Raw genomic sequence first — 19,370 nt, 5'->3', positions numbered from 1 at the left:
GAGTGGGCGCTCTGAGACAAACTGGACTGACAGGACTGGACATCATCAAGTTGTCCTTAGACCCGTCTAAACACCGGTTCTGAAACCGCCAACCCTTTAACAGGGACTGTTGAAGAGCAGTACCATACAGGCCTGTCACCCATGCTGTGGAATCCCAGACCAATAGAGAAAACACTGCGGGGGCTGGAGAACGTTCTCTAGTTCCGTAAGCAATGTCACCTTGTAGCCTCGCTTCCTCTCCATCTCTCGCTCTCGCTCCCCCTCCTCTCAACTGTTCCATTTCCACATCCTATTGTGGTCTACATATGTTGGTCACCCTCATTGGCAAGGCTCTGCTTACAGAGAATTTACATAGGCAGGGTATTTCTTGGGTTAGTCAATCTCTCATTCAGGTTTTTTTTTTTTGGGTTGATTCTTTCCATTATATTCTCATTTCAGTCATAAGGTGGTCAGTTGTGTTGCTCTGCTCTATGTTAATGCTGTTGTCATGGAAGTTTCATTTTTGCTTTTGTTTAGGTATGAAAAATCTAACAGCTCTCCTCTGGATTTTGATAATTTGGGGTACAGTCCAAACTCACAGCCCATACTTATTTAAAAACTATAGTTTGGTGTTCAATACGTTAGTGATTTATTGATTGATAAATGGACTCAAGACCACACACCCATAGAGGGCAATGGGTTCAATAACTTCATGGATTATTTCAAGTATTCCCTCCTTCTCTCCCCCTCTCCCCCTCTCTCTCTCCGATCTCTCTCCCTCTCTCTCTCTTTCTCTCCGATCTCTCTTTCTCTCCGATCTCTCCAGTCCCCACATCTCATTCCTCTCCTGAGCTTTTAGTGCAGGCCCAGGCCGATCGACGGGTTTCGCTTTTCCACAAACGACGACTTACTGTCTCCGTTTCCCCTGCTGCGATCAATAACCCAGCCTGTCGCATGAGTGGGGGGAAAACGCACCGAACCCTGTGTCTCACGCGGCGTTCCGCAGGAGGTGCACTCCCTTTGACCAGACCAGTACGGGTAGAGACAGTCACCCCAGGGGAGTACCATCCCACACAGGCCAGGTGAGGAGGCAGGGCAGGGTGTTGCTGCCTGTGGCTCCAGCTCCTCACCAGGGTGCCACAACTACAGTGGAACTCGTAAGTCATTTAATGAAGGAGAAAGGAGACTTGTCGTCAGACATTCACGGCGGCTCCGGAGTCATTAGCGAAAGAGCAGACACTGTGTGTGAACGCATATTGGGAACATTTCAATGATGGTGTAAGGGCTTGCAGAGGGCTTGGTTGAAGCAGGATGTTGCACGAACTTTTAAAGATGATGTAACATGGATTGGCCCTTCTGTAAGTGTGTGTGTGTGTTTATAGGAACAGTGAGATTGAACGCAATCATTAACTGGCTAATAATATTGATATCAATGTCTACTAGAGAGATCTTTGACCTTGTAAACAGAGTGGCTGTTGTGTGACGCAGAGAGACTGAGAGAAAATAAAGAGAGTGAGAAAGAAAAAAAAAGCAAGAAAATAGAGAGAGAATCTGCTTGTGGGTTGGTGCGGGCATCAATCTTCAGGCTGCTGTTCGCTCTCTGATCCTGGTGGGAGAGACTCTCAGCCCTGAGTCACAGCGCTTTCGTACACAAACACACAGTGGACACAAACTCTGGATGTGCGCTTGCTTGCATGGGAGAAACAGGGAACTGTGAGCACCGTCCTAGCAAAGCCAACCTGGAGTGGACTCAGAAATTGGTCCCAGTCTTTCCAGATCCTCCAGAAGCCTGGAAGTAACCTGCCTCTTAATCAATAAGCATTTCCCCCCTTTTCACTCTTGACCTCGGCTCTGATGACTTTCCAGTAAACACAATCCATTCTGACTCAATTCAGCACTCTTCGCTCCAGATCAGACTACTGTCATTCTGTAGGAAAGTGATCGGGTCAAGCCAAGACAGGAAGATCTAATGCCGGCCATTATCACTGCCGACCCAAACAACTTGTTTCTGGTCATCCGTTCCCACCAAATCTCCAGAACATTTCTCCAGTTGTTCACATGAGACCATAACCCAACCCAATACACTGCAACACAAGAAGCACTATTCCCACTACAGGAAACATCGTCCCTGTGATGGACCATTCGTATGGGTATTTCTATTTAGCACGCAGCCAGCAGCATAACACCCGAGAGCCCTGGGACGGGGACAGGAACACAGGGTTCGCTGGGGTTTTTAACATAATGGGTGATTAGAGCCTGTGAAGGCGTGCTGAGGGGCTGTTGGAATTCAGACAACACAGCCGAGAATCCAGTTCAGCCCATCACATCAAGACGGTTTAAAATACGCTCTTGGTGACTGTGTTGATACCGATAACAAACACACAAACACACAAACACACACGTTTGTACAGCTATCCTCATGTGGACCAGAAAAATAGAAATTTGCATGCTCCCTTGCCCTAATCTTAACCCTAAACCTAACCCTTACCCCAACCTTAACCTAACCCTAAACCTAACCTTAACCTCAATAAAGTAACATTTATGCCTAGACTTTACCTAGATGTAATGCCTAACCTTAACCTTAACCAACAACGCCTGGACCTTAAAGAAACCCCAATTCTAACTATAAAATAAATTGCACGTTTGACCCTAAACCTAAACCCTGAGCCGGAAAAAGTGACTTTTGCCTCACGGGGACCGGCAAAAGGTCCCCATGAGTAAATTTTTTTCTGGTTTTACTATACTCAATCGGATATTTGGTCCCCATGAGTTTAGTAAGACCTAAAACACTCTCACACACACACACACTACATTGAGTATTAAACTTTCAGGGAAACATCTCCAGTAAAGGCTGGTAAATAAGACTTCACAGGTGTTGTTGGTTCATAGCCAGACAAACACCCCATCCATCTGTGAGTATAGCTGGCACTGTCATGGCTAGACGTAATTTTAGCCATGTGGAAATAACTGAGGATCCTGGTAAAGGGTTTTCATCTGCACCACCACTCTCCTAACAGACTTACATAACTCCGCACTGCCCCCTGCCCCCCATCCCAGCAGAGCCCCGACTACCAGCCTAGAAGCCACACACACTCCTTATAGATTTATGGCTACACTGCCGCCTGACAATGTCTAACACCAGCCAAGGCGACAGTGAATGCTACCTGACAACATTTACTGTTCACATTATTATTGTTAATTCGGTACAAGAATTTGGTTAATCAAGAGAGGAGAGAGGATGAACACAGATGAACTCAGCCGGGTATGTATATTACTTCACAGAGAGCAGTTACATGGTCATAAAATATTAGACAACAATACATACGATAGTTGGGAAGGAACGCAATGTCCAACGACATTCAAATACCCCCATGTCTTGGTCATTGAGAGCAGCAAGTGCGCATCCTCTGCTTTATGCTCCTGCTAGAAGCCAATCCATATGAAAACATTACGTGTAAAGAATAGCCTGAGTTGCAGGTTATGTTATTCAAAATGGATCGTATGAAATAATAACTTCCACAACCCAATACATAAGATAATATACTTGACAACTGTCTATACACTGAAGAAAATACAACTTTAAGTAGAAGATGAAAAAAACAACTGAATGAGCAAATTAGCTGTTATGCTAACCTTTTCATGACGTCTTTTTCCTCCTTGCTATATCTCCCCGGCTAACCAGAAGAATGCATTCAAAATTGAAGACACAAACCTTTTTACAATGTTTGATGACAATCAATTTGTTAAAAAAAAAAAAAACAGGCTGCGTCTGACGTTGAGGATCGGTTGGTTGCTTCCTACATTTGCTTCCCCCTGTCCACTCCGCAGTGTGATCTCGCCCTGCCTGTTCGCCACATTGTGTCATGTGACTTCGCAACTATCTCAAAAGGAACCTCCTCCCTTGAGTCTGCAGACATCCAATAGTAGTATACAAATTGTTAAATCATGCCCAAACAAAAATACTTTTGGGAAATTGAACTACTACTAATAATGATTTTGAGAGTAGTACCTCGATTGAATGGTTCCCTGTGCTACAGTCCTTACTATTACTAACCATCTACAACAGAGACAACTCTGCTCATCTCCCTACATCTAGATTGATATACTGGAAAATCTGTAAATATCTCCATAAACTGTAAATAAACGTATAGGAAACAGTACTCATATCCCATCATCTTATACACTCCCCATTCATTTTCTACCAATGTATGTCAACTTTACATAAATGCTGTGCATATTGTCCCTGTGTGTTGTCTACCTACATAATCACCATTAAGCCAAGCAAAATGCCGGGTCTGTCTAAATGTACTTGTGAATAAAGGCAATGCTGAGGCTAGGGTTCGGATAAAGGTAAAGGTTAAAGTAGGGGTTAATAGATAGTTAGTTGAAATGTTACTGATAGTCAGTAGACACTGGATAGCAACACTGAAATGCAATAACTCTCAAGTCTCTAACTGAATAATTCTTCATGACAACAGGAAAATAATATGTTTTGGATCAAGAAAGGCATCAAGAAAGTATGATAATGTATAATTTTAAAAAAATAATAATTGAATTGGGTAATCAACTAGACAATCTGTCCTTTCAGATCCTGTGTAGCCCGTTAAGTAAGAGCATGCCATGGCTGTGGGTTTCATAGCCACGGGGGCCCGGTATGAAAATAAATACACTCAGCTACTGTACGTTCCTCTGGGTAAGAGAATGTGTAATGTTACTTATTTGTAAATGTAATAACTCAGACTACAGAACAAATGAAGGCAGACATGTCATTCAGCTGAAACAGAAGACATAGCCATGCATCCTCACTTTACGGCTAGGATTGCAATTATTTACAGTAACATTTTACATATTGCATTATAATGTCCAGTTATCAGAGCACATCAATATTTAAACCGAATGGTTATTCTTCAATATGCAATTATAGAGCTTAGGCCTTGTCATACTGTTATATTTCAGTATGCAGTTTGATAAAGCTGTACTACCACCTGGTGGCCACTGTCGGCAATAGCAGTTTTTCACACAGGGGTTGACAATAAAAGATTTCTCTTTGTACTGTGTATTGCTGTAGGCCTATACCTGTAGAACCGACACAAGTATGATTTTAATTGTGGGCTACAAATTCATTCTCAAGGAATCTAACCAAGCTTCCAAGCTTCTGTGCTTTGCATATATTTTGTGTGTACTGTCCCTACATGTTTTTATCATTACTAGTGGCACTATTGCCATGACAAGAAGTAACATTCTGTGTAAATGAACTTTATGAATAAAGGTGATTGTGATTCTGGTACAGTCCTCACAATCGAAATATTTGAAAACATTGTCTGATGGTGATTAAATGTCGTTGCCTGGAAATTGCCCAAGCACTGATCACTTCTCAACTGATGACTGTTAAACAAGAAAGTGTTGAGGTACTTAACTATGATTTACATAGCTCTGAACTCAAGATCAGGGTTTTCACACCTCTCCTTAGGACAAATTACTGTTAAACTTTAATTTAAGCGTAAACTGGCACACCTAATTTGGTAGGTCACTCAATCAATAAAATCAAATACCTCTTCAAATCTATTCAGTGCCAAAGACACAACTGACAATTCTCACCTTTGTCCCGGCCAGGAGCCACGTAGTTCATCACCTGAGTGGTTGCAATGATAAACTGTATCATGGCCGAGAAGCTTTGTTCTGGATGAAAGGACTCCCAATGTCCCCGTTATTTCTGAAGTCTCTAATCCACAAACACACAGTACAGTAATTACATTGCGCTCTTCATCTCTCTCCAAGAGTGTGTCTAGTGGTTTAAAACGTAGAACTGCTGAAGTGCAGTTTTCAATTTTGATACTAAACCCATTCAAATGCCTTGCAATCTTCCTCCCAGTGGAACACAGCAATATGTCAATGTGAGCTTAACCCTCTATTCATGTTCATCATTGGGGAGATTTCAATTGTCATCATATTAATCTGTATTGTACTACTAAAGGTTTCCCCTCTATTAGTAAATGTAATTCATGTTTTTGTGTGCATCCTTGGTTCTCTGTACAAGTAGAGGTGTTCTTGAGGATTACGTAATCATTTGTATTCATGCACACTACCGTTCATAGGTTTTTTAAAGAAAAGCACATTTTTGGTCCATTAAAGTAAAAATAAATTGATCAGAAATACAGTGTTGATATTGTTAATGTTGTCAATGACTATTGTAGCTGGATATGGCTGATTTTAAATGGAATATCTACATGGGCATTCAGAGGTCCATTATCAGCAAACTTCAGTCCTGTGTTCCAATAGCACATTGTGTTTGCTAATCCAAGCTTATCATTTTAATCAGGACAACAGTTTTCAGCTGTGCCAACAAAAGGGATTTCTAATGATAAATGAGCCTTTTAAAGAAGCAATAAAACTGGACTTCTTTGGGCTAGTTCAGTATCTTCATCATGAGCATTTGTGGGTTCGATTCCAGGCTCAAAATGGCCAGAAACAAATAACTTTTTTCTGAAACACGTCATTTGAATGTTTAGTTTGAGAAACAGATGCCTCACAGGTCCTCAGCTGGCAGCTTCATTAAATAGTACCCGCAAAACCCCAGTCTCAATGTCAACATGGCAGTAGAATATTATTATACTCTTTCAGAATCTGGTCTTTAATGAATCATCAACATACATTTATAATGCTCTTCCTATACTCAAATAGATACAGAAGTATATGTTTTTTTAAGAAACTGGTGTGACTGACGGACTGTTTCTGTTGCACTTTTCACATTAACACACAGGCTTCTATTTCTGTAAGTAACAGTAATTGTAACCATATCCCTGGAAGTCTCAAAATCATGACAGCAGTGCTTATTTATACACACACACTCCCTCACGCGTTCCCCCACAGCATTTGATTGGCGGTGGAGGTTGCTGGGAATACAAGGGAGCATAAACATAAATAACCAGCTCCTGTTCTGAAGCCTCCATGTCCAAAACAAATGTCATGGTTCCAATCCAATAGCCAGTGGCCAGTTCTATTTGTTCTGTCTCTGGCCACTCCCATGTGAACGGATCGGCGGAAGGAATTTGCTACAGCCAATTAGGTGGATAGGTCTGCTACATTATGTAGGGTAGTTTTAGCCTGCTTCCCAACCATGCTTTAGATAGGAACAAAGCTGACAGACTGACCGAGGGACTGAAACAGACTGACGGGTGGGAAAACAGACACAGAAACTCGGTCAACACCAACACTGTGACCACCAACACCAACACAGTGACTTTCAACATCAACACCGGGACTACCAACACCAGCAAAGTGACTATCCACACCAACAGAGTGAGTACCAAGACCAGCAAAGTGACTATCCACACCAACACAGTGACTACCAGCACCAGCAAAGTGACTATCAACACCAACAAAGTGAGTACCAAATCCAACAGAGTGACTATCAACACCAACAGAGTGACTACCAAATCCAACAGAGTGACTATCAACACCAACAGAGTAACTACCAAATCCAACAGAGTGACTACCAACACCAACAGAGTGACTACCAACACAGATGCTTGGGCAGCACCTGACAGTCTAGCTGACAGATTGGCCTGACTAGTGGCATGTCTCCTGCTGGGAGGTGGAGTGTCCTTCTCTTCCTAGCTGGGTTCTGCGGAAGCCTGGGGTCCCTGTTCCTAATGCTCTCTTTTGGGTCAGACTACTGGCTACTGGCCTCTGAGACGTGTGGCCCCGGGGGGTCCAGGAGTGCTGGGGACCTCAGATTTGGCGAAGGGGAGGTGCAACGTCAGGACACCTTCTTCCACCAAGGCCTCTTCTGGAGATGCTCTTTCCTGGGAACAAGAGAGGAAGACTTACAGTGGCTCTTCTGGATCAGTAAGTAAGAGTTTTTTCCCTTTCTATTTGTCAATAGGAATACTGTTTAGTAGATAACAGTTCAATCATTAATCCAAGAATCATCTGAACTAAATGTAATTCATTAATGCAAGAATCATCTGAACTAAATTTCATTCATTAACGCAAGAATCATCTGGACTAAATTGAATTCATTAATGCAAGAATCATCTGAACTAAATTGAATTCATTAATGCAAGAATCATCTGAAATAAATTTCCCTCATTAATGCAAGAATGAACTAAACTTAACTTTAATATAATGTTATTTTTCTCTAGCTAACCAACCAAACCAAAAGATATGTGTGCCCGCCTACCTCTTCCCATTTCCTGCCTCTGATCCGACTCCGGAGTACCAGTTACCTGACTCTACTGAGGAGTACCAGTTACCTGACTCTACTGAGGAATACCAGTTACTTAACTCTGCTGTCTACAGGGCCCTCTGGAGCATCTTCCTTCTAGTGGGCACTTCCACCATAATGGTTGGAGTGTTCCTCATTCTCTGTGGCTCCCCATTTGCCAACTTTAGACTCTACAAAGTAGGCGGGGCACTCTTTCTCACTGGAGGTGAGTCCTCATGAGTTTGCTGCCAAGGTAGGGTTCCACTCCACTCTCAGTTCTTTTGGAAGCAATTTAAAGTCCTTTTAATGTTTCACTCTCCCCCTTGCCCTGTTCTCTATCCAGCTCAGTCTCACTCCCTCCAGACCTTCTCCTTTCTCAGGCCTGCCTCACTTTCTCCCTACCTTCTTGTTTCTTAGAGCTCTGTCTCACTCTCTCCAGACCTTCTCCTTTCTCAGGCCTATGTCTCACTCTCTCCAGACCTTCTCCTTTCTCAGGCCTATGTCTCACTCTCTCCAGACCTTCTCCTTTCTCAGGCCTATGTCTCACACTCTCACTACATTCTCCTTTCTCAGGCCTGCCTCACTTTCTCCCTACCTTCTTGTTTCTTAGACCTCTGTCTCACTCAATACAGACCTTCTTCTTTCTCAGGCCTATGTCTCACTCTCTCCAGACCTTCTCCTTTCTCAGGCCTATGTCTCACTCTCTCCAGACCTTCTCCTTTCCCAAGCCTATATCTCACTCTCTCCCTACATTCTCCTTTCTCAGGCATAAGTGTCCCTACCTTTTTGTCTTTGCAGGTCTATGTCTCCTGACCGTTGTAGTGATGTTTGTGGTGTGGACCCAGGTGTTGGACACCCTAGAGAACTACGCGGCCCGGCGACAGCTCTCCTCTCGGTGTCCAGCAGTGTACCACCTGAGTGTCCTCTATGGCCTCTCTTTCCTGTTCGCTCCCGTCTCAATCTTCTTCCTTTTGTTGGCCGCACTGCTCTTCATTCTGACAGGCCATGTCAGAGAGGGCTCTGCACGGAGAACATTGGAGGTTGAACCAGCGACAGTCCTGCTCCATAAAGACTTAGACTTCAGTCCGGATTCCAGAGCCAGTAGTGACTTATAGTGTGGTCAAGTCTTATTTCCTCTCACAGTTTAACACAGATGAATTCCATTAATACCACTGAAATTATAAACTGTGATTAGATTTGAATAAATAGACACTTGTCCCTGTCACTGGGAGTTGTGAAATGATTCCAGCGCTTCAGCCAGATGTGGACTCTAGCAGACAGTCAAGTCAGGATGGGATGGGTAGTGAATTAGATTGTCATTATCTGCTGGGATAATCAAGACAGTGGGCTCCTAATCAACGGCAACATCGAATGGAAATGTTTCTGTGTTCCCTGTGACCACTAGAGGGCAGTGTTGCTTTAACAGTAGTTAGCCACCTTCAGAGTATTTCTCATCCACATACTTCAAGCCATGGTAGAGCTTATACATTTTCAGCAGGAAGACATGCAATCACAACGAATGTGAAGTTGCACCATTCCAATCTGATTACATCAGAGGTATGAAAAAGTGAAACGCGGTCGGAAAACGTATGCGAGATAATCTATTCAATTGTGAAACTGTTCCAGATCAAACAATTGTTTTCCTTTTGTACAGTAACAGTTAACTCCATTTTAAAGTAACATACCATCACACCTTTATAATTGGAAAAGGCAAACATGGTCGCCTCTCAGTTGCCAGGGCCTGAGTCAGGGAGGCAGCGATGAGATGAGACTGACTTGGGGAGATAATGAAGAGAGGAGCTGTAGGAGGAGGAGAAGAGGTGAAGCGTCTCATCAGTGTTTTTCTTTTCTTTTAATGTCTTTCCTTCTCCATCCCTAATCTGAGCCGTGAACAAGGTGAGCGTAATTACACCTGAGCTTGTCACGTTCATTTCCGTGGCCTCACACTGCCTGAAACATTCTGTCACTAGCCCCCCCCCCAACCCCCAACTCCCACCGCCTGCCTCCACCCCCCCCCCTTCATCACCCAGCCACGTTAAACCCACACCGGTGCCACAAGCCGCTCGTTTTAAGATGGAGAGATTTTAATGAGAGCCTGATTCAGTCATCTCTTGCTTTCAAATTCTTTTCTTTGGAAAAATAGATGCTGTTGGCAGATTCATTACCGGCATGTGGCCTCCCTAACCCCCACCCCCACCTCCGCAAACCCACCCCCCCCCCCCCCCCCCGCCAACACCGCCACCACCCCCCCAGCTCCGCCTCCTCCTTTAGAATCACTGTGTTGTGTCACGTGTCATCGATGTCGCCGTGGCTCACACGCTAATGTTGGTCACCCCCCGTAACCTCTTACGAAATAAATGACGGATATATGAACGTTTATTTTTCACCTGAGAACGGATGAGAGTGAAAAGCAGTTTATTTTGTCACATATTCGGAGCTAGCGTGAGGCGGCATAGTTCCTTTCCATCTTATCCTTCCCAACCTCCCTAGACAAAACCCTCTCCTCCCAATTGGTTGGGTCCTGGATCAGCCCTGGTGCCTCAGGGTCCACCCACGGGCCGTAATTATTCATCCCTTTGCCCAGCAAGTAGAAGAAATTACCCTCTCTCCAGAACCAGGACCTTGGAACCTGAATCAGGACCCCAGGCTGAAGCCCCATGCCTGGGCCGCAATTATGACCCCCCGTGCTTCCACTCTGCAGACCCAGTGTTTTCCATAAATATGAGGACCGTACTCACCCAGCCCCTGATCTGATCTGGATGTCTGGTGTGGGTCTGGGAAGCCTTCAGGCTGTGTGCCTACTGGTCCTTAGAGAGCCAAAAGCTGAGGAGACTTATATTGGACTGATAGATGAGAAAGAGTCAAGAGAGATGGGAGGTATGTCTTAGATTTAATCCTTTGACGGTTCTTCACATTGAAACTGTGGGAGAACCATTATAAGTCCTTCTAAGAACCCTTTAAAAGGTTTCCTCAAAGAATCCATTTTTAATGGTTCCTCAAAGAACCTTTTATGGTAGGTTTTTGAACAGGTAGATGTTCACATGGCTCTATGAGTAACTTAATGTACAAACAGTCCTTTACTATACCATTCACATTTTTCCATAAAGAACTTCTAGGTGTTTCCCCACAGTTTTAAAGAAGGAGGACACTCCAAGAACCTTCTCTTTTTTTTTAGTGTACCCATTATCCTGTTTCTTCCCCTCAGCTTACTTCCCAATCTCCATGTCCCCTTCTTTTCCACAACTCCCCTGCCCCTCCTTCCCTGCTCCCCACTAACCTGCATCTTTCCCAGGGTTACAGGAAGCTTTTCCTCGTTAAGAAGAGGTGGTTAGACCTGGCCAAGGTGTTGGGATGTAGGCCCTCTTCACCCATGGTGCTACTGCGATCTGTCTTTCTGCTCAATCTCCGTGGTTCCTCAGGCCACCTCCCCTGACGCTTCCCTTTAGTCGACCCCCCAGTCCAACCGTCTCATTCTGGAGCTGTTACTCCCTTTCCTTGTTCTGTCTCCCTGGTCCCTCTCTCATCCCTGGTCCCTCTCTCTTTCCTGGTCCCTCACTTATCCCTGGTCCCTCTCTCATCCCTGGTCCCTCTCTCATCCCTGGTCCCTCTCTCTTTCCTGGTCCCTCACTTATCCCTGGTCCCTCTCTCATCCCTGGTCCCTCTCTCATCCCTGGTCCCTCTCTCATCCCTGGTCCCTCTCTCATCCCTAGTTTCACACTTATCCCTGGTCCCTCTCTCATCCCTGGTCCCTCTCTTATCCAGTGGACAGTATTACATTTAAAAGGGTCAACTGATTGAATTTACCTCCCTTGCCTCCACCTACCCACCTCCCTCCCCAACTCTTATGCCCCACCTCTCTCACCTCCCACACCCTTTTCACCTCCTCCACCTCCCTGTCCTCCTTCACCTCCTCCATCTCCCCCACATCCTCCAACTCCCCCCACTGCCTTTACCTAGTCCACCTCCCTCCCACCCTCCATTTCCCCTGCTTCCGTCACCGCCTCCACCTCTCCCACCTCCTTCGCCTCCTCCACCTACCCTGCCTCTTTCCCCTCCTCCGCCTCCCTCCCATTCTCCATCTTCACCACCTCCACCTTTCCCACCTCCTTCTCCTCCACCTCCCCCGCCTCATTTCAACTCCTCCACCGCTTCTTATAGATCAAAATGGGCTTAAGCCTGTTCCTGTTTTCTCAGTTCTCTCTCTCACTCATTTCTGTTTCTCTTTTTTTTCTCCCATCTTTCTCCCTCTGCTTCTCCTCTTCCAAAGGAAATGATCAACACAGTACACTGGAAGACGGAGAGAGAGAGAAAAAGATTAAATCCAAGTTTCTTTCATCCATGAACGCTTTCATCTCTTTTTTTTTCATACAGAGGGAATTATCAGTGGTGCTTCCGACACAGCCCCTACTGAGGGGAAGGAGAGATGGGGAATAGAGGAGTTGGATGCGGCGAAGGGGGAAGCAGTAGGTGGAAGTGTTAGGTGGCAGTTGACGTGAAGATGGAATGTACCTCTCGTCCCAGTGTTATGTTGGTTTGAGTTTCCATGTTGGAGCTGAGCGGCTTACTCACATCGACTCTTCGCTTCTCATGCTAAGTGAGAGTGGTGAAGTAAAGCAAAAACGGATTGCCCAGGCTATGTTGTCATTGGTGTAAGTTGGTCAGCATATCCTCGGTTTAACCTACCGATGAACAACGAAACGAAACAAAACCTCCATCTTCACTGTTGACCTTATAAAAATATAACCAGACAAAATTCAAAAAAAAACTTGATGCCAAAAAATATTATTAATCCACTCTCCCAAAATGGAACCCAAAACCTAAAAAAAATAAATGGATTTTTTACCCCCCCTCTGCAATACTTGGCTTCACTTCTAATCTCAACTGTTCCGAGTGTTTTTTCATTAATTTTGTGTCAAGACTAATTTCGAGGCGAATGAATACAGATGTCAGGTTGCCATCGAATCCCATCGTGGGCCTCATAATGAGATAACCAGCTTTAGTCAAAGCATTAACGCTATTGAAAAAACCGAGATTAGTTCAATGGGATGTGGATACGGGTCTGGAACCGCGGAACGAGAGCTTGGCGGGCAGAAAGGCTTGGGAGAGAAGAGAGAAGGCAGTGTAGCTCCAGTCAGCCTATGAGACCTGCGCTGCCAAATCACAAATTTATTTTCGACGTCGGTATTAATTATCAAACTGAAGCCGCCGTTACGTACTGATTCATCAGGACACAGCAGTTGTATTATCTCCTATTAAGCAGGGAAAAAAAGAGACGATTATGGAAGCCTTCAGGGGCGTCTTCTGAATTCTGTGAGACTGTTAAACCATGTCATGGACTTTGGAGCAACAAGGCTTCCTGTACTGTTCTCTAGCTGTTCCTTATGTGGACTAAAATGCATTCTAAGCTCCAAATTATTTTGGGGCGCCTTTTTCAATTATCTTGAGGAATGACACGGTCCTCCATATACTGGGTGTTCACAGATGATGTCACTTTCCCAAAGTGGGTTTCTGTGTGTGAATGGAAGCCCAGTGCAGGCTTAGTCTTTTAAACAGAGCATCATGCTTTTGTATGCGTGTGTGTGTGTGTGTGTGTGTGTGTGTGTGTGTGTGCGAGGGCACGGTGTACATACTGTACGAAGCCATATGCGGTGTCGTGTGGTGTAAGTGCCGTTTAGCGCCCCTGACCCCTCCACTGGAACGGTAGTCACCAGTGGAGCTCAACATGCTAATGGCTCCAACCCCCACTGACCTATTCCACCATTTGAACGTTACAGGAAATGAGCATCCACGAGGGCTCAAGTCTTCACAGTTTCCTGGTAGTAACCTTTATTTATTAATGACAAAGAGAGACCCAAAAGCAGGTAAACAAACAGCAAAACACAAGTTGACGTGGATGGGTTATTAAACCATATTGACCAAGAACGGTCAAAATGGAGGGAAGAACTCCATTCTCATCTACAATCTAATCCAATCATTTTCAAAATCCAGCTGAAATCCAACGTCGCTGGCGTAGGCAAAAACCAACGGACATCTCAAGAGCCTGGTCCCGGGATCGACATCAAAATAACAACGTGGTCAGAAACAGGCGTCGCAATTCTCCCCTTCCACAATGACGCACATCGTCCCGCCGCAGCGTGGCGTGCGCCCCAACAGAGAGACACCCATTTCACACATGGATGACAGCGGTGATAGGAAAACAGATGTCGGGATTGATAAATAATTACGGGCGTAGAGTTCTACTTCCTGTAAGTCGTCTGAAATGACTTCATGGAAAGCTGTAAGATGATGTTGGAGAGTAAGAGGCCTCCCCACTCAAAACCCCGCTGACTGCACTCAATCGTTACCTGATTATGCGGCGAGAAAAGAACACACGGCTTACGCACTGTCCGTCCGCTAGGTGCGTGTGCGCGCGCGTGTGTCCGTGTGTGTGTGTGGGGGGGGGGGAGACAGTTGTCACCGACGGACATCTTCCTTTTCTTCCTCTCTGCTCACACGCCAGTACTCTGATGATAAGGATCGGGATGGTATTAGGTAAGGTGGGTTGGGAGCGATATGACTGGCGCTATTCATTTGGCCTTTGAAGACAAAAACAGCGGGCCTCCGCCGGGGCTGTGGGGTGAACGGACGGGAGAGTCACATAACAATAGAGGAGAACCTGAAAGTGATGAATTATTATGAATGCAGGGACACACAGAGAGAGAGAGAGAGAGAGAGAGAGACAGTGAGAGAGAGAGAGAGAGAGAGAGAGAAAGAGATCGAAAGAGAGTGGGCCAGAGTGAGAGAGGGACTGAAAGCTAAAAAGAAAGAAAGCGACCGAGAAAAAGCGAGAGACAGAGAGATATATCGAGAGAAAGGTGTGGAGTTAGAGGGACAGAGAGAGAGGAAAAAGGCAAAGTGTGGGGCAGATAAAGGGGGGAGTTTGGTAGTGTTGGGGGTGAGGGGAAAGGGGATTGGGAGGGAGGGAGGGAGGACGAATGAGACCAAATTTTCTTTGGCAATCTCCCTGTTCCTGCTGCAGGTGCTAGGCCATTTCACTAAGGCAGGCCAGACGAGAATGTCATTAGTTCCTAAGCCCCAGGTGAATTTGCCACTGTTCCACATGATTAACCCAGATAATTGTGTGTTGATAGCGAGCATGGTCGATGGAATACAATTTTCGGGCCCAGATTCCTAAACAAACAGCTCAGCAGTGAGCTAGCAAGAGAGCGGGGGTGGCGAGCGGGTGGGGGTGGGGGGGGGGTTTGGGTAGAGATGGGAGTCAGGAGGAACGTGGCACTTGTGATGCCGTCTGTGTTCAGGTGCCAAGTTTGTCAGAGGAGAAGATGCTTCCAGAGGCTTCTAGAAGTACTGGGCACCACCGAGCCAGGTCAGACTTGGTTACAACAGGCAGTGTTCTATATTTATTTAATCTTTATTTAAAACCATCCATGTCCCCGTAAAGGGACTGTGAAAATTGTTTCTCCTTGTTATAGTATAATAGTAGTGAATAGCTCAGGAAGTTGCTGAATAGGCTTATAAACATGATACCTTTATTCTTTAGGCTTATCCATATCCTGGTACAATGTGCTGAGTCTCATCAGCTTCACCTGGAAGGTGAGAAAAAAATCTCTGGCAACTGAGAGACAAACCCAATCTGCTGAGTAAACAAAGGAAGGAAACAGATATACCAGCGTAAAATGTTCAGAGTGAAATCAAAATACAGTATCATCACTGATGTGCATTATCATCGTAGTACGACTACATTATTGATGAGCAGGGAAAAGGCGAAGCTATGCACAATCAGATTTCCTCCATATATATAGAGTTTTAGTTCATCACTATAGCCATATGTTATATATATATATATGTAGTACCTTTCTGCCTTCCTGAACAGTAATGTAATTTCCTGCCTTGCCCTAGCATTGATGGAAAGGGCAGTGGCATGTACCTTAAGGTTGAAGAGGCTGGCTATTCCCCTCCATCTCATACACCCTCGCCTATCACTCCTTCTCACCTCTCATAACTGATTTCTCCAAGTCAATGGGTGGCCAGGCTTTTGTGTGGAATCCTCTGAAAAAATATGGAGAAAAGACCACCCGTTTTACATCCTACACTACTCTAAATAGGATGCTGAGACCCTAACTGAGTTCTTAAATAACTGATAGATAATCTGGCCTACCACCCACACAGTCAGAATGTGGATCACTGACACATTCCAAGCATTCCAAGACCATTTGACAGTGCCAGACCAAAGAAAGGCTAAAAAGGCTACGAGCTTGATTTTACAATCAAAATTTGAGCAAAAAATAGTAGAGTCTTCTACTATTTGGTGAGGTGGGAGGAACACAGCAAGGTAATATCTGAAACCATCCATGCCAGAATCTCTCCAGATCCTTGAAAGTCCTTGGCCCTCTCTTGTAGACTCTCCTCTTTAGCTCACTCCACAGGTTTCTATAGGGGTTAGCTCAGGGGACCACAATAGCCATGGTTGTCAATGAGCCATTTTGTATCTAGAGGAATACTTTGGATCACAGTTCTGCTGGAAAGTCTGACCATAGGACCGACTACCAAACAACATTCTAATGATGTTTAGCAAACTTCAACTGATGATCTAACAGCTTCTTGGCATGGAGGTGGTGTCCGATAGCGGTTTTGCAGACTTGGAAATCCCAAAATTCAACCAACTTCTACAATTCTCCAGTAATAACTCTGTGATCATTTATTTAACGTTTTGAGTCATCCTCTTCCACACTGGGGCAAAATACACTTGGGTCTTCTTCCAGTTCAGTTAATCACAACTTCTGTTGAATTAAACTTTTTAATTATTGCAGACCTATTTTTAGGCATTTTATATTTTATAGCCATTGCCTAATTAGTGAAGGTTAACAATATTATCTGTCTTTTAATTTATGTGTTCTCTCCCCAGAGAAACAAGAACTTATAGAAGACAACTTATGGAGAGAGTTCTGATTGATTGTTGATCATGATTTTAAATCACCCAACAAAATTAGCATATTTGATATATTAAAAATATGTTGTAGCAACCAATCCAATGTGCTGATTTTTAGCCGTTTCATAGAGGATTTCTATAGAACCAATCCTGTAAGATTTCTTATAGAGTTATTGCATTTTCATAGGAATTAGGGAATAATCTCATAGGATGGATTCTTTTTTTTAAACTAGGGATAGCACAATTATAACATAGCCAATGTAGGCCCTGTCCAGCATGATTCAACATTACAGTGAGTTCACATATACATGTATTCTATTGGTGTAGTACATCAGAATTATCAATCTACGATGTTTAGAACAATTCTCCTTCTGGGCTGCATGACAAACTCTGGCATTTCTTCCAAGATAGATGCTTTTATTAGTCCATTGAGAGTATATTGGCACCCAAGCCATTTCTGGTTCCAACAGTACTCTCTACACTACAGCATGTTGCTAAAGACAACCCAAGTCGTTATGCTGTTGACGACAGGGTACCGCAGATTACAAACATATTGTCGGGAACAAAACAACAGATGCCATATGTGTTAAAACAAGGATCCAAAGCTCTTGATACTTCCTTTTTTTAACGATGATTTAAAACAGAAACATAGGTTTGGGCTCAGACGGGTGAACTGCGAGGATTGATGGGGTTAAAGTGGAAAACAGAATCAAAGAGGAGGGTGGGCTCAATACCTCCATCTCCTGCTTTGTTCTCACCACGTTAAACAGAGTCAGGAGAGAAGGAGAGAGTCGACAGCCAATCCCCCCTGGTGCATTCTGGGACTTCAACCTGGCAGGAGAAATTAGCGGCGGCACTAAGTGAAAGGAATAATCCCTCCCTCGCTCCACAGAACGGAGGAGCGGAGCGTTATGAGCAGAGGAGCGCCAACAGCATGCCAGCTGGATCCAACCACTGATCCCTATGTCTTCAGATAGCCTGTTCCAGGTTTATTTATTAAGAGGATAAGCCACTCTCTGTAGAAAGGCCAGAAAGAGGTCTGAAGCAGGTCTGAAGCCGTTTTTTATGCAAGGGGTCGACAATCTCCCAGCCCTCCCTCAGCCCTCACACTGATCCTCATTGATCTGAGCCGGGGCCCTGTGTGTTAACGTGGGCCGGCTGCAGTGAAGGGCCACGATTAAACGTGCCTGTTTTCTGTACCCACTCAAAAAAATGTGACGCACGCGTGATGTCACTCGTGGATGACATAAACCCAGAAAATCACATTGTGTGATTTTTTAAGTAATTACTTGGCATTTTATTGCATGACATAAGTATTTGATACATCAGAAAAGCAGAACTTAATATTTGGTACAGAAACCTTTGTTTGCAATTACAGAGATCATATGTTTCCTGTAGTTCGTGACCAGGTTTGCACACACTACAGCAGGGATTTTGGCCCTCTCCTCCTTACAGACCTTCTCCAGATCCTTCAGGTTTCGGGGCTGTCGCTGGGCAATACAGACTTTCAGCTCCCTCCAAATATTTTCAATTGGGTTCAGGGCTGGAACTGGCTAGACCACTACAGAACCTTGAGATGCTTCTCACGGAGCCACTCCTTAGTTGCCCTGGCTGTGTGTTTCAGGTCGTTGTCATGCTGGAAGACCCAGCCACGACCCATCTTCAATGCTCTTACTGAGGGAAGGAGGTTGTTGGCCAACCTCCTTCCTTGGTTTTCTTTGAGACTGTGGTCCCAGCTCTCTTCAGGACATTGACAAGGTCCTGCCGTGTAGTTCTGGGCTGATCCCTCACCTTCCTCATGATCGTTGATGCCCCACTAGGAGAGATCTTGCATGGAGCCCCAGACCGAGGGAGATTGACCATCATCTTGAACTTCTTCCATTTTCTAATAATTACGCCAACAGTTGTTGCCTTCTCACCAAGCTGCTTGCCTATTGTCCTGTAGCCCATCCCAGTCTTGTGCAGGTCTACAATTTAATTACTGATGTCCTTACACAGCTCTCTGGTCTTGGCCATTGTGAAGAGGTTGGAGTCTGTTTAATTGAGTGTGTGGACAGGTGTCTTTTATACAGGTAACCAGTTCAAACAGGTGCAGTTAATACAGGTAATGAGTGGAGAACAGGAGGGCTTCTTAAACAGGTCTGTGAAAGCTGGAATTCTTACTGGTTGGTAGGTGATCAAATACTTATGTCATGCAATAAAATGCAGATAAATTATTTAAAAATCATACAATGTGATTTTCTGGATTTCTGTTTT

At 44.6% G+C, this 19,370-nt stretch overlaps 2 protein-coding genes across 15 annotated transcripts in view; one reads left to right on the top strand and one right to left on the bottom strand.

Moving 5' to 3' along the window:
* Positions 1-3,822, bottom strand: part of inpp4ab (inositol polyphosphate-4-phosphatase type I Ab) — a 31,844-nt gene extending 28,022 nt beyond the window's left edge. For 6 of the 14 annotated variants that reach the window (XM_013139909.4, XM_013139915.4, XM_013139916.4 and 3 more), the window contains exon 1: positions 3,613-3,822. The gene's annotated coding sequence lies outside the window, so the exon portion shown is untranslated. The remainder of the gene's footprint in view (positions 1-3,612) is intronic. The other 8 variants (XM_010886275.5, XM_034289698.1, XM_010886285.5 and 5 more) reach the window with 4 other exon arrangements.
* A 3,241-nt stretch (positions 3,823-7,063) lies between these two features.
* On the top strand, positions 7,064-9,418 carry LOC105019856 (transmembrane protein 182). Its single transcript, XM_013139897.3, has 3 exons — positions 7,064-7,827; positions 8,124-8,411; positions 8,984-9,418. Exons 1-3 carry the CDS (start codon positions 7,557-7,559, stop codon positions 9,298-9,300), a joined length of 876 nt encoding a protein of 291 aa, XP_012995351.2. The 5' UTR covers positions 7,064-7,556; the 3' UTR covers positions 9,301-9,418.
* The last annotated feature ends 9,952 nt before the right edge of the window (positions 9,419-19,370 follow it).

Source organism: Esox lucius, chromosome 22, assembly GCF_011004845.1.
Source record: "Esox lucius isolate fEsoLuc1 chromosome 22, fEsoLuc1.pri, whole genome shotgun sequence".
Classification (NCBI taxonomy): Eukaryota; Metazoa; Chordata; class Actinopteri; order Esociformes; family Esocidae; genus Esox; species Esox lucius.
This window is presented reverse-complemented; position numbering and strand designations above follow the sequence as displayed.